General features: G+C 43.9%; 1 protein-coding gene across 1 annotated transcript in view; it reads left to right on the forward strand.

Annotated features, from left to right (window-relative positions):
• Positions 1-439: 439 nt before the first annotated feature.
• lmx1bb (LIM homeobox transcription factor 1, beta b) overlaps positions 440-12,690 on the forward strand; it is a 43,371-nt gene continuing 31,120 nt past the window's right edge. The window contains exons 1-2 of the mRNA XM_079222048.1: positions 440-599; positions 1,068-1,254. Coding sequence (XP_079078174.1) covers positions 461-599; positions 1,068-1,254 — 326 coding nt within the window. The 5' untranslated portion in view covers positions 440-460. The remainder of the gene's footprint in view (positions 600-1,067; positions 1,255-12,690) is intronic.

The following is a 12,690-nucleotide window of genomic DNA, read 5'->3' on the forward strand; positions in this document are numbered from 1 at the left end:
GTTGTCAAGTTGTGTTGCTTCCTCTTTTCAACCTTTAACAAAAGTGTTATTCCGTGAAGAAAATCCCCAGCTTTCTCCCGTCGGCTCGAGGACGAGAAGATAAAGCTTCCTCAGTCCTCTGATCATAACAGGTGACTGTTGAGAGACTTTCTCCACGTTTATTGTGTCCTTTCTGTCTCTCTGCGCGCGCGTCTCCTTGCATATCGGGAAAACGTGTAGCCGGTGCACACTTTCCTCTTTTTTTAACTATTGCGAGCATCAGAGTCGAGCTTCTTTTTTTGGGGGGGGTTGCATTTCACCTCAGCTCATTCTTTTTGACTTGTCCTCCTCCGAGCTGCAGACTGTGCGTCAAGCGGAACTCGAGCGGCTCCAACAGGTTTCCGCCTCCTCGTCCTCGCGCTGCCTCCAGACGGCTCCGTGCGCCCGGGACTCTCTTGTCAAGTCCCACCGTGTTCTTCTTATGGATATTGCAACAGGTCTGGTGTCGCTGGAGCGCCTCTCCGTGGGACTACAGTCCGAGACGTGCATCATGCTGGACGGCATTAAAATTGAAGACCATCCCCTGCGATCGGGACAAGCCACGCTGGGAGTCATGCTCGGTGAGTCCTTCCTCTTCTCTTCCACGAACATCCGCAACCTATGCGCGGGTCAAACACACCGCTGGTGACCGAGTCTGGATGCCAGTAGCCTGCTATGCATGCCCACTGATGTTTCGCTTACGATCATCACAAGTTCATATGTATTAAAAAAAAAAAAAAGGATAAGAACAAAAAATACACATAATAATGAAAAAATGTAGTTATATTTGCATGTATTTGTGAAGGAAACCAATCACGTGCGACTCGGTCCTGTTTAGACTGTGAGAGTGATGTAATCTGCAGGTCTTATTGGAGGAACAAATATACAATTGCATCCTTTTTGAACATGCTTGTTTTTATTTATTTGATTCAAAACGTACACGTTAATTGATTGCTTTCGTCCGCACCGCTTTAGAGTTGCAGCTCTTGACTCAGGCCTTCTCTCGTTTCTCACGGCCCCGACTCCTCTGTCTGTTTTTCTTCTTCCAGGGAGCGACTGTCAGCATCCATCCATGTGTGAAGGATGCCAGCGTCCCATCTCCGACCGCTTCTTGATGAGAGTCAACGACTCCTCGTGGCACGAGGAGTGTTTGCAATGCACCGTGTGTCAACAGCCCCTCACCACCAGCTGCTACTTCAGAGAAAGGAAACTTTACTGCAAACACGACTACCAACAGTAAGCACACTTCTCTGAGAAAAAGCTCTGCTCTCCCTTTCTCTGCCTTTCTTCTTCGCATTGCTTCAGCGGTTTAAAAAAGAAGAGGATGAGAAATAAAGGGCACCGTGGAGGCTTCGGTTGGCCAAGGAGGCCTCGTGTGTCAGTCACAGTGCGAGGTTTTATTTTAATTCGAAAAGATTTAAGACATATATCCGTCAACGTGAATATGTATTCAACTGTTGTCATGGCTTGCTCTGCCGGAGTTAAGAAGACTTGCTTTGCGGCCGCATTATACTAAACAACAAGAACAAGTGGATTTAAATCTGAGCTTCTTTTTTTTTTACCTCGCCTAAATATTTTTGAATAATGAGTGAGATATGGAAACGTCTGCAGCAGAGTGCTCACACTGGCTGGCGGACGCTCGGCATTATCGGTGCTATATTATTTTTCATATTCTTGTTGGCTTTGTCATTTCCACATTTGTGTCAGCGGAACGAGCGCGTTTCTAACAAAAAGATGTGGTCCAACACAGGCCCGAGAATGTGCAGGCGAGCAGTCAGTGTCGGGTTTTATTCACTCAGGTATTTCATGGTTGCATCATCTGGCATTTCCACATCCACATCAGTCGCTTCAGATTCTTTCAAAAATAATTTAAGACATCATTTCTGTCGCGTCGAGTCCACCAAGCACTTCAGAGTTATTTTCCGATCGGTCCAAATTCCCCTTTTGTGATACCTCGATTTGCCTTAAATATAATATTTTCACATTTAAAAAAATATTTTTTTAACGTTACGAATCAATCGTGTTTTTAATTTAATTGTATGATATTTTAATTTTATTTCTGGCCATTTAGTGTGTATTAGATAGGTCGTGTTTTTGCATGCGGTAAATGAGACATGGGACATATTTAACGGTTTAATAAAACACAACCTGCGCTTTTCACGTACCTGCACGCTAAATGTCGTGATGTCGATTCCGTAAGTAGTAAGTACATAATTAGAAGTTTCAGAATTTGCGCACGTGTGACTCAAGTATACACAAACACACGCACACCATTTTAAAACCCATTAATAATTTAGTGTTAAATTGCAAGTTTCACCGTTTGAAAAAAAGAAGGAAATCGAACTCTTTTGGGGTTTAAATCCCGGAGTTTGATGAAAACAGCAGAATAATGATTAAATCCATTTTGTTAATTTGATAATGTATTCTGTCTAATTCACAGCAACACAATACCTAGAAAACATAATTATAGATGTTACAGCCACTAAAATAATAATTCCAATAATCATACATTTAAATTATTTAGGAATCCCCCCTTTTTGATTACAATACATTTTTACATTTTATATTGGGCCTTTTACAGGAAGTAGCATGGCAGTCATTAGCCATGGAGTAGGATAAATTTGTAAATTTGATTAAAAACTGATCACATATAGTCAGCAGCAATGGCAGATATAGTGACACAAATATTGAGGCTAAGTAACAGAAGTAACAACAATGCTGAGGGTGGCTGGTTGGCCTGTGAGGACCCCGGGGTGCCCTGTGTTTCTCATCGCATGAGCGCTTTTCATGCCTGTCACTACATTTTCAGCTTTTTGTGTCCGGCCTTTTTAACAATTCTACTTCGATTACCGGGACATTATGGCTCTCTGCTAGAAACCTTGCAAGCAACAAAGAGTTACATCTATTGCCGTGCGTGCCATTCATCCAGCTTTGTGACAGCAGTGTAGTCGCCTCATAACAATGGAAAATTCATAGCAGTAACTATGGGATACCAGAGCCCCGGCGTCACGGCTCAGAGGTGGCTGCAAGCTGAGACTGTCCGGCAGGGAGAAGGATCTCTTTCTCATGCCTGTTATGCGGCGCTCTCCACTTTGTGTTTTGTTTGGTGTGTGTAAAGAGAAGAAGACAGACATAAACACAGAGACAGATCTCTTTTGCTTCCAAATAATACTCTTTCCTGGCATTTAGTTTGTGGTGGGCCTTTGAAGCACCACACTTAGTGTACAGCTGACCATTTCCCCCTTTCCTCTGCTGCACTCTGAATGCTGTGAGCTTGTGTGGCAAGTCCGCTCAGCCAGCCAAACACAGCAACCTGCTGGGCAACGTCCTGCTCTCACACACTGTTATTCATCACATCTTTTAATTCTTCACCCTCCTTCCCCCACTTATTTTTTTTTTTTGAATATTGAATTTGCACCCCTCCCAGGTTAAATGCTGGCTGGAGGGTCCCTCATCACATAGACACAAGTATCCCTTTTTTGTTTATTCTATTTGCATTGATGGGATACTTAAAGATGTAATTGGCACCTTTTTGACTTTTATGACACCCATTTAAGATGCATTTGTCAGCCCACAAACTGCTTTGGGCTTGGTAGAGAGCTCCTTTCCTTACAGAGGTCTTCATGCCTAATTACATTCCTATAGCAACTGATTCATGCCCCGTAATCAGCTCTCACTAGCTATAATAAATCAAGGAATTGGCAAGCAGTCTTTTTTCGCACCTTTGGAACAGGTTTAAGTGCAGACGGGGGAAAACAATTGTGTACTGTGTTATTAAAACTCCCACCAACACAGTTCAACACATCTTACTCCATATAGTGCAATTATATAATAACAAGATTGGATTATATTGGCCTCTTTTTATGCCAAGCAGCTGCCCTGTATTTATCGTCCCTGTCTTGATCCATAATTTGTGAATAAGGAATATTTTTGGCTTTAAGATTCAGGGTCCAAAACAATCTCACATGTACAGATTGTCAGGGATATTTTCCAGAGGGCAAAATAGAATTCAATATATTTCAGAGGAGGGGAAATACAGCAATATAGCGCTGCCTTTTGCAAGAATATTTTATAAGAAGTTTGATAGAACTGAGAGAAAATAGGGAGCGCTGTCAGTTGGACGGGAGCCATAGCCGCAGAGGAGGAACAAGCTTGAACGAGACGGGCGGTATGTAAAAGGTAGAGTGGAATTACACCACCCCGAGAGAGTTTGTTGTGCCCTGGTGTTTGGAGGTCAATTATACATCATTAGGAACAGGGAGATCTTTTCCCCAGGGAGACCTTTCCTTTAACCAGGCAGATGCTTTGAAAGGAGCCATGTAATAAGGCCTATCCCTTGACCAAAGTGTTGGACAACACCCCTGTAATGGACTGCCTTGTTAGAAACGGCCATGGGCTCCATCTACAAAACATAGCATTAGCTAAACTGTATTTTACACCATGCTGTCTACTTTTGGGTCCTGCTGATGCTTAAACTTAGCATTTCACCGTGGATCTTTTATTTTCTTCTTCTTTGCTCCATAAAAAACTTTAGCTTTCTTGCAAAATGTTATTTTAGATACATCAGCTTGCCGATTTTTCAAAATTTTCAAATTCACGTGCTGTAAGCAGAATTAAATTCAGGTCACGGTAGTATGAGTAGTAGAAAAACACAGCGGTGGTGAAGCCATAAAAGCAGAGCTCCCCAAACCTGTCTCACTTCCCATGTATGCTGGACGATCCCCCGGTGTGCTGAGAGGTGCTTTTTAGAAATGTTTGGAGTGCCCTCCTGTGAAATTGTTGTTTTTTAATTAGCTGTGCTTGGGACTCTGCAGCAGTGTGTGCCGGATAGATGCTGACGGCCGGGTTTCTGTGTTAGCTCACCGAGTGTGTGTTTTACTCACTCTAGGGCACTCCCGCGTGGCCTGGCACTTTGCGAACGCTCTTACGCACACCACAAAAAAATAAAAAAATAAACTAGGATGTACTTTGTGTTGTCAACCCAGCTGGGTAGTTTTGCAGTTAATTAAAGACTGTCCTCAGTTCTTCTACAGTATTTCAGAAGCAGCTCTGATCTGTGGGTGAATGTTTCTTTGTGCAAAACATTCTAACTTTCAGCTATACATTCTTGTAGTTTTTTTATTCTCCCTAAAAAGAATAAAAATGTGTCTTTAGCCACTGCTCTTGGGTAAATAAAAGAAGGACCTCTACAGAGAGACAAATCTAATGTTAGAAACACTAAGCCAGATAATATTGCTTCAGCTTGCTGGGTTTTTAGGACTGGGCGAGGAGCTAGCTGATGCTGGCCCCGTTCCTCTGTAAGGAAGTATTGGGTTTTATGTCAACATGGCTCGGCCTGTCCCAGCAGCATACTAGGATGCATCATCTGTCATCTCATGGTTTGCTAACTGTCCCCCCTCCGCAACATATTCAGACCCATTAAAGGACCTGTTGGAGTATTTATTTGCATCACAAGCTACAACTCTAATTCTCTGTTTTTGATCCTTTCCGGTTCCCACAAATAGCTCTTTGGTGATAAATATTTGATTTAAATGTATCGCTTTACATGAACACTTGTATATATGGATAATGCTGTTATACATTTTACACCAGTTACATACATTAAAGCTTCAATAACCTTTTGTTTATATTCACTTGGTGTTTTTTGTGAGGCTGTCAGTAAATCTCAAGTACAAGTATTATGTTATGAAATCAGATGATTTCATGAAGGTTTATATTATAAAGGCATTTCTGTGTTTGAGTAGAAATGAGTGGGAGCAGTATGAGCATGTGTGTGTGTGTTGGGGAGCTATAAGTACACTAGTGTGTATGACTGTGTATGTAGCAGCAGCTGGAACACAAAGCACTTTGCAGGATGCTCTGGGAAGCCACAGAGGCTCAGCCACGGTAATGCCCATCACCACTTTAGAGGCCAGACTGGTGGCGAGGGATGTGGAAAGAGGTCTCTGTGGCTTTGTGTGGGGGAGTTGTAGTGTAGGGGAGGAGAAGGATCTGCAGAGGGATCTGCCTGGTGTGCTCACATTACACTGGATGATAGCAGAGGGGTGCAGAGGAACTCAAGCATGCAATTTGTTGGTAGCCACAATTTAACCTCATCTCCTAAAGCCGGCTGTTAGGCAGCCAGTGGGACATGTCAGTCAATCGGGAATGCTAATCAGTGACGGTGGAGAGAAAGCCCTCGGCTCGGCAATGCAGTGATTTTCATTACTGGCTCCAAGTCCACGGGCCTTCAGGTTTATTTTCACAGCATGACAACTCTTCATAACAAAAAGGAAAGCAACCACAAACCATTAAATGCAATTTACAAATTAGATTTTGGCTTAAATCTGTGAAATACTGTAATAGCTTTCTTAAAGTAGCCAGCAGAGAAATACACACACTCAGCAAATGTTTTCAATTTCAATTTGCCAGATTACATGTTTAAATCAGAAGAATGAGCATTTATTTACTGACTGGCGCTGAAATCATTCATTTCAAATATAATTTACGGTGTGTGTGTGTGAAAGTGTAACATTTGCAAAATTATTTCCGCTCATTTCTTGTATTTTTAATGACATTTCAGATCTGTTTGTCTCGTTCTGCTATAGTTAGGAAATAGCCCACACGTTTCTTCCAGGCAGCCTGGTCGAACGTGCATGAGAAATCGAGACATGGCCTCTGCTGCTGGCTCGCAGTATCGCTGCTGGCCTCAACTATGTATATGTGATCCCACTCTGGAATGTTTTCCAACACGTAGGCTTTTCACAGATACACTAGAGAGGACTGGCATCATAGTGGCAAGTGCTGCATTCAGACTGTTGTGTGCCCAAGGCTCACTCTCACACTCACGTCACACATTCTAGCTCTACATGGGAATGGGCAGAGCAGTGTGTTTGTCTACATACACCCCAGGTTTTTGAGGGTGTGGGCGCGTGTGTGTGTATGTGTGTGTGTCTCTGAGTGTGTGTGTGTGTGTGTGTGTGTGTGCACACTTGCTTCCTCTCTCTGCTCCTTTCTTTCTTTGTCTCTAATCTAAGCTCTCTCCTCTGCCTCACATTTACTGTCTGTATTTTAAAGATGGAGTTCAGCACCTCATCTTAGTTGCTACATGTAATGTCTAAATTTCCGCACTATAGTGTTTTTACAGATACATTTCCTTGTCTTTTTTTCTACCTCTTTTAATCTTCATCAAATGAGATTAGCCCCCAAATACCGGTATTCCTTCCCAAAGTGACTGACAGAGATTTGCACTTTTATCATTAAGTGTGACACTAAGCTGGTCGGAGCTTTGTCTTGAATGGAGGGTCTGACGGAAACGGGGGCTCCTAATCCTTTTATTTGTGTCAGACCCAGAAATAGGGAAGAATGGGACCGGGGTGGGATGGGGCTGCCGAATGCCACGGCCCTTCAGACCCGGCCTCCACAGCCAAGTGAGCATGAGACTCATCCTATGTGGTCCATGCACTCGAGCGGACGCATACACACTCATGCGCACACAGGCACACATTTGTGCATCTACAGTATGTCGACATGTGTGCTCAAGCAAATGCACACAATCATCAATGCACCGTCTTGTGTACAAACACATATGTTCACCCACTTATGCATCCAATCACAGATGCAACACACACATGCACAGTCATTTTGTGAGTCTGTGCCTGCTCACGGCAGAGCATGTGACTGTCTGTGAGTGCATGGATTGCAATAGCAGGAGGTTTGGTCTAGGATGAGATTAATAAAGTTTGCCGGTTCCCTGGTCGAGGTCCAACGCTAGGCTTTTGTCTGCGGCTCACATCGGGTTGTGGGGCTTCAGCTCCTTTTGTGTGTGCACTCTTGTGGTAATCCATCTCCAGCGGGAGTCCCCTGGGGCACTTTATTTACTCATTCAACTGTTTGGAAGTCTGTTAGACTGCAGATCAGATGCAGTGAAACCAATGTGATTACTTTAACCAGCACTTGCAGATTCCTGCCCAGCATCTCCTCTCACCCTGAGCCTGTGCCCTGCAGGTGGGAGGGAAGGTCCACACCGGCTCATCCCGCTCTGTCTGTCCTGTTTACCAGCCTGGTTCGAGGGCTTATGAACATTCTGCATTAGTTATTGAACCTCCTGTGCCTACACACTGTAGAGCTGACTTGAGTCCTTTATTATCCTTGTGTATTTGAGTTTATTATTTTTCTCCCTTGCATCTGAAAAAATGTAAGCTCCAAAACTGGTGGCGGACTGAAATTTGTCTCTTTTGCAGCATATCATAATTCAGCACCATAGCAAGTGTGGTGTCACAGTGTAAAAACTAACATCTATGTTTTATTTCAAACAATGAGATGGATTTGGTTATCCATCCATCAACATAAATCCAGAGCTATGTATTTGGGACTAACCCCCGTGTTAAACCATTGCAGGCTGTCAGGCTTTCTGAATTTACTCTCCGCTTCTTCCCCCTGGCGTGGCTGGGGAATATGGTTGAAATCAGCTGCCAGGACCGGCATCTACAGTGAGAGCTCCCTAAACTCGCTGTTTAGAACCAACCGCTGATTGGTGATGGCTGTCTTGGCAAGAAAAATAACCCCGTATGAAAACAGTGCAGATTGGGTTTCTATGCATCTGACTCGCTCTCCTCGCCCCCCCTCCCACCCCACGGCAAAGCAGCGTGATTTGTGCATGAGGTCGCTTGACCCATGGAAGCTTCAAAAAGCAGCGAGGGGAAATATTTGGATGATCCTGATGGGGGAGTGGAGACGTGGGAGGGAGGCAGAGATGATGGGGGCTTGGTGAGAGCAGGGCTAAGCGCTGTAAGGCAAGGCAGATGTGGAGTCTCTGCAGTGCAGCCGTGATGACAGGGAAGTGTGTGCGCAGAGAAGATGACTGTCCATCTTGGACTCCAGACACCCACCACTAGTGTCCCCAAGGACAGCTGTAACACAGACGCCATGTTCTGCATAAAATGGTGACTAACAGTCAAGGGGACTGTGCACAAGAGGGTTGGAAGAAGTTGCAATAAAAGAGGCATGTTATCATCAGGTACCATGCCCTGATACTGATCGTCTGTACCTCACCCCCCTGCTGCACCCCCGATCCCTTCTCTTCTCCCTTTACCTTTCCTCTGCCGGTTGGATATTAATGTTTCCCAGAAAGCTCTTCTCTGAAAATTCCATGAATCATGAAAGGTGCGAAATGATCTGGTGTCTATGAAAGGGATGAATATGGGGATAAAACATAAAGATTTTTCAAAATGTTTTTTGTGCATATGTGATCCCGTAGTGCTCTCAAGATGGAAATTTCTACTCGGTTGCCTTGATAAGAAAAATGTGTTGCTGCATTTGAAGGCTGAGTTGTTAGCTCCATTCATCTAAATGTTCTCCTCTAGCCGATAGTATTGTTTGATTCAACTTCACGGCCTCATAGCACATTATTTATGCACAGAATCTGCCTCTGGGGCCGGTTCACTGGAAACCCCATTCAACAGAGATAGCTATAGTAGACTCAGCAGTTTAAAAAAAGCAAAGCTTCGGACTGAGGCAGCTCCAATCAGTCTTTGGCCTCTATGCTTGTCGCTGCCTCCTCCTGAGAGTGGGTGGGTTGACTGACCCCTAGGGTGTCTGTCTGCCTTAACGTTGGCCCTGCAGGCCCAGCCTCACAGGGGAGCGCCAGCCCCAGGCCGGAGTTGTGCTCTGAAACCAGAGCTCCAACGTTGTGTTGTGATCCCAGCTGGAGAGACAGCTCTGGCTCTGAACGGAGCCCTCTCGCAGCGTGCAGCCGGGGTCACCAGTGGCCTCTCAAACTTCATCACTCCACTGTGCTTTTGCACAACACCGACTAGGACTACATTATTTATTGACCCAAAGTCTTTGGTTCTTCTAAGACTCTGTCTAGCAACAAATATCAATCAATTACATCTGTAGAATGGGAGGTTAAGCTCCGCAAACTGTTAGTTCTGCCGATGCAATTTTCAAGATGAATGTTTCACATGACTTGTACTGTCAGCAATAGCACTCTGTCAGTGAAATGCAATGTCATCTGTTATGTCTATGTTGGATGGTCTCACTTTAATCTGTAAAGTAACCATACAATCTGGTTTTCGGAAAAATGCCACTTTTGAGTGTCTGTGGTGTGAATATGTCTTCAAGTCTGTGTTTTTGCAGTTTCTCAGTACAGCATGTTTATCATATGGTCTCCTATAGGTTCCAGTCCGCTTTGCATTCAATCGTGATTTTTTGCATTCCTGTGTGAACGTGCTTGCATGTGTGCAGCCACATGTGTGTAGCGTGCCCTCTTGTGTGTGTGTAGCGGGTCTGTCACTCGGCCAATCATTGGACATGCTGTTGGCAGGCGACACAGTCTGTGGATTCTCCTCTTGGTCGTGCTGCTCTGGAGGCAGAAAGCGGTGCGTGCCACCCAAACCACCAGCCAACCCCCCCCCCCCCCCCCCCCCCCCTCCTCCTTTCTATCATCAGCAGACCGGCCTTCTCCCTGCTCTCCGTGCTCTCCTTTCCCTGGGCCCCAGAGCCTGGGCTGTGGCCTGTGGATGAGTGCTACATCCTGGCTGTCAGCACAGGGGTTAGCTGGGGATTGGCCTGTGGTGGAAGTGCAGTATCAGGCCCTGTCTGTCAGCTCCTCGTCCCGCTTCCTCCCGCCCCTCAGCGCAGGCTGCAGTCAGTGGCACAAACATACGCCGAGCTGTGACTGACTCAGATCTCTGGCTTGAAAATGAAAGGATCTCCCTCAGAATAGGTATATTCATAACCATGCCAATGAAAAGTGGCTGTTCAAAACCCTTAAGTGCTCGGGTGTTGTGTTTTTAAACAGACCGCGAAAGCTTTGACATATGGTTTACTATTTCACCCAGTATTTCATTTCAGGTACTTTTAACAGTCGCTGTCTGACTTCCGTGGAAGGACCACTCACCCATGTGTGTGTTTGCATACAGTTACAGCTACCTGGCAACCACTCTTTTACTGGAAAGACCAATTCCCATTTATCCGATTGATGAATGTTTAAAAATTGTTACTCAAGATATTTTATAAACCTTGTGGGTAATATATTTTCTGCCAAGATTCAGATTTTGTGCATATACATGGAGCCTTGCCTTTACTCTGTGTACGGATCACATTATGTTCTACACACATATATACATGCTTACACACTCATGGACATACATCTGTACTGCACATGGTTGCAGACAGGCCTACACATGTCGGAGGATTTGCGACTATAATCAGATTAATTGGTCCATCTCTCCTTGGAACATCACACATACACATAACGGCCTCTGGTAGCTTTCAGCTGGATGCTGCTTACACTAACCAGAGGCCCGGCAGCAGGCGCAAGGTCGGCAGGGTCGCAGCACGCTCTCTGGCATCAGCATCTCTTTATGGCTTATATGTTCGAAAAATTATTACAGCACTTACAGCCTCGTTCTGTCTGGCAGAGAAGGAATTTATATCTGTTCCTCTTGAGGGTTCCGGCTTATTTAAGCTGAACTTTCTTTTAGCTAAATTTGACACAAAGAATGTTTTTTTCCCACAACATAAACATGAAAGCTGGTGTTGCTTGGCAGAAGCCTCAGCGTCTTCAAAGACAGTGGCAAGACCCGCTTGGCCTTTGCGATGAATATTATAAGTACATTAACCATAATCCTTATTAACATTCTCCAAGCTGGCTGCAGGTTGAGCGCCTCAGTATGCAGTGTATGTTTTTCTTATTGCCCGCAAGTATGTCTATGTTAGGGACTATCTACACACATGCTGCCATTCATGATTTTATTATAGGTTTTAGCCTCACCACAACTCATACATAGGAAAGACTAATGCTTTATGTCTCTATTTCAAATTGTGTAATCTCATGTTATCTACATATACTTATGATTGTTTGTATTTTAGTAAATATTTGTGTGTTAAGGGCAATTAAAGAGTCTTCATTACTGTCAGAAACTGCGTTAATGGTCGGTGATTCACAACCAGGATTACTTGTCCCCAGGGGGTACTTCAGGAGTTGTCATACTAAAACTCGCAAACACCACTTTAAGAGTAACACCACTCTATGTGAAAACTAGTAACAGAGTAGGTCAAATTGTAAGCAAAAAGTAATACAGTATTGTTAAATGTGTTAGCTGAAAGTGATAGACAAAACAGTTGAAATATCAAAATCTAACAGGGATGCACTGAGATCGGTTATCGGGCCAATACTGACTCAAAATGATGGATCAGGTATTGGTGACATTGGGGACAATTTATTCAAGTCAGTTCTTTTATATACGTACTATATAGATTATATGATGGTATTGTAATCCCAGATACATTTTGACCACTTTGTTGCTGCATTAAAACAATGTATGATTTAATTATTGTTCATTTTAGAAGTTGCTAGTATGCAATGTACTATTTAAATAATAAATAACAATACAGCAAATGTATATTTGTGTCAACTTACTACATTTTGTTTCAAAAAGTTGTGAAAGCTAACGTTTAAGTCTCGCCAGCTGTTGCCTTACACATAAAAGAATGATCCCAGTCACTGCCACACAATGAGACATATATCTTATTAATTAAACACTGGTATCGGATCTGTGCTCGGTATCCGACAATACCCTGAACCCAGGTATTAGTATTGGGACACAATTTGTTGGATGGGTGCATCCTTAAAAGGTAAACAGTTAAAATAGTAAGCTAAAAGTAATAAACAGTTTATACGGTTTG

Source organism: Taurulus bubalis (assembly GCF_910589615.1).
Source record: "Taurulus bubalis genome assembly, chromosome: 8".
NCBI lineage: Eukaryota > Metazoa > Chordata > Actinopteri > Perciformes > Cottidae > Taurulus > Taurulus bubalis.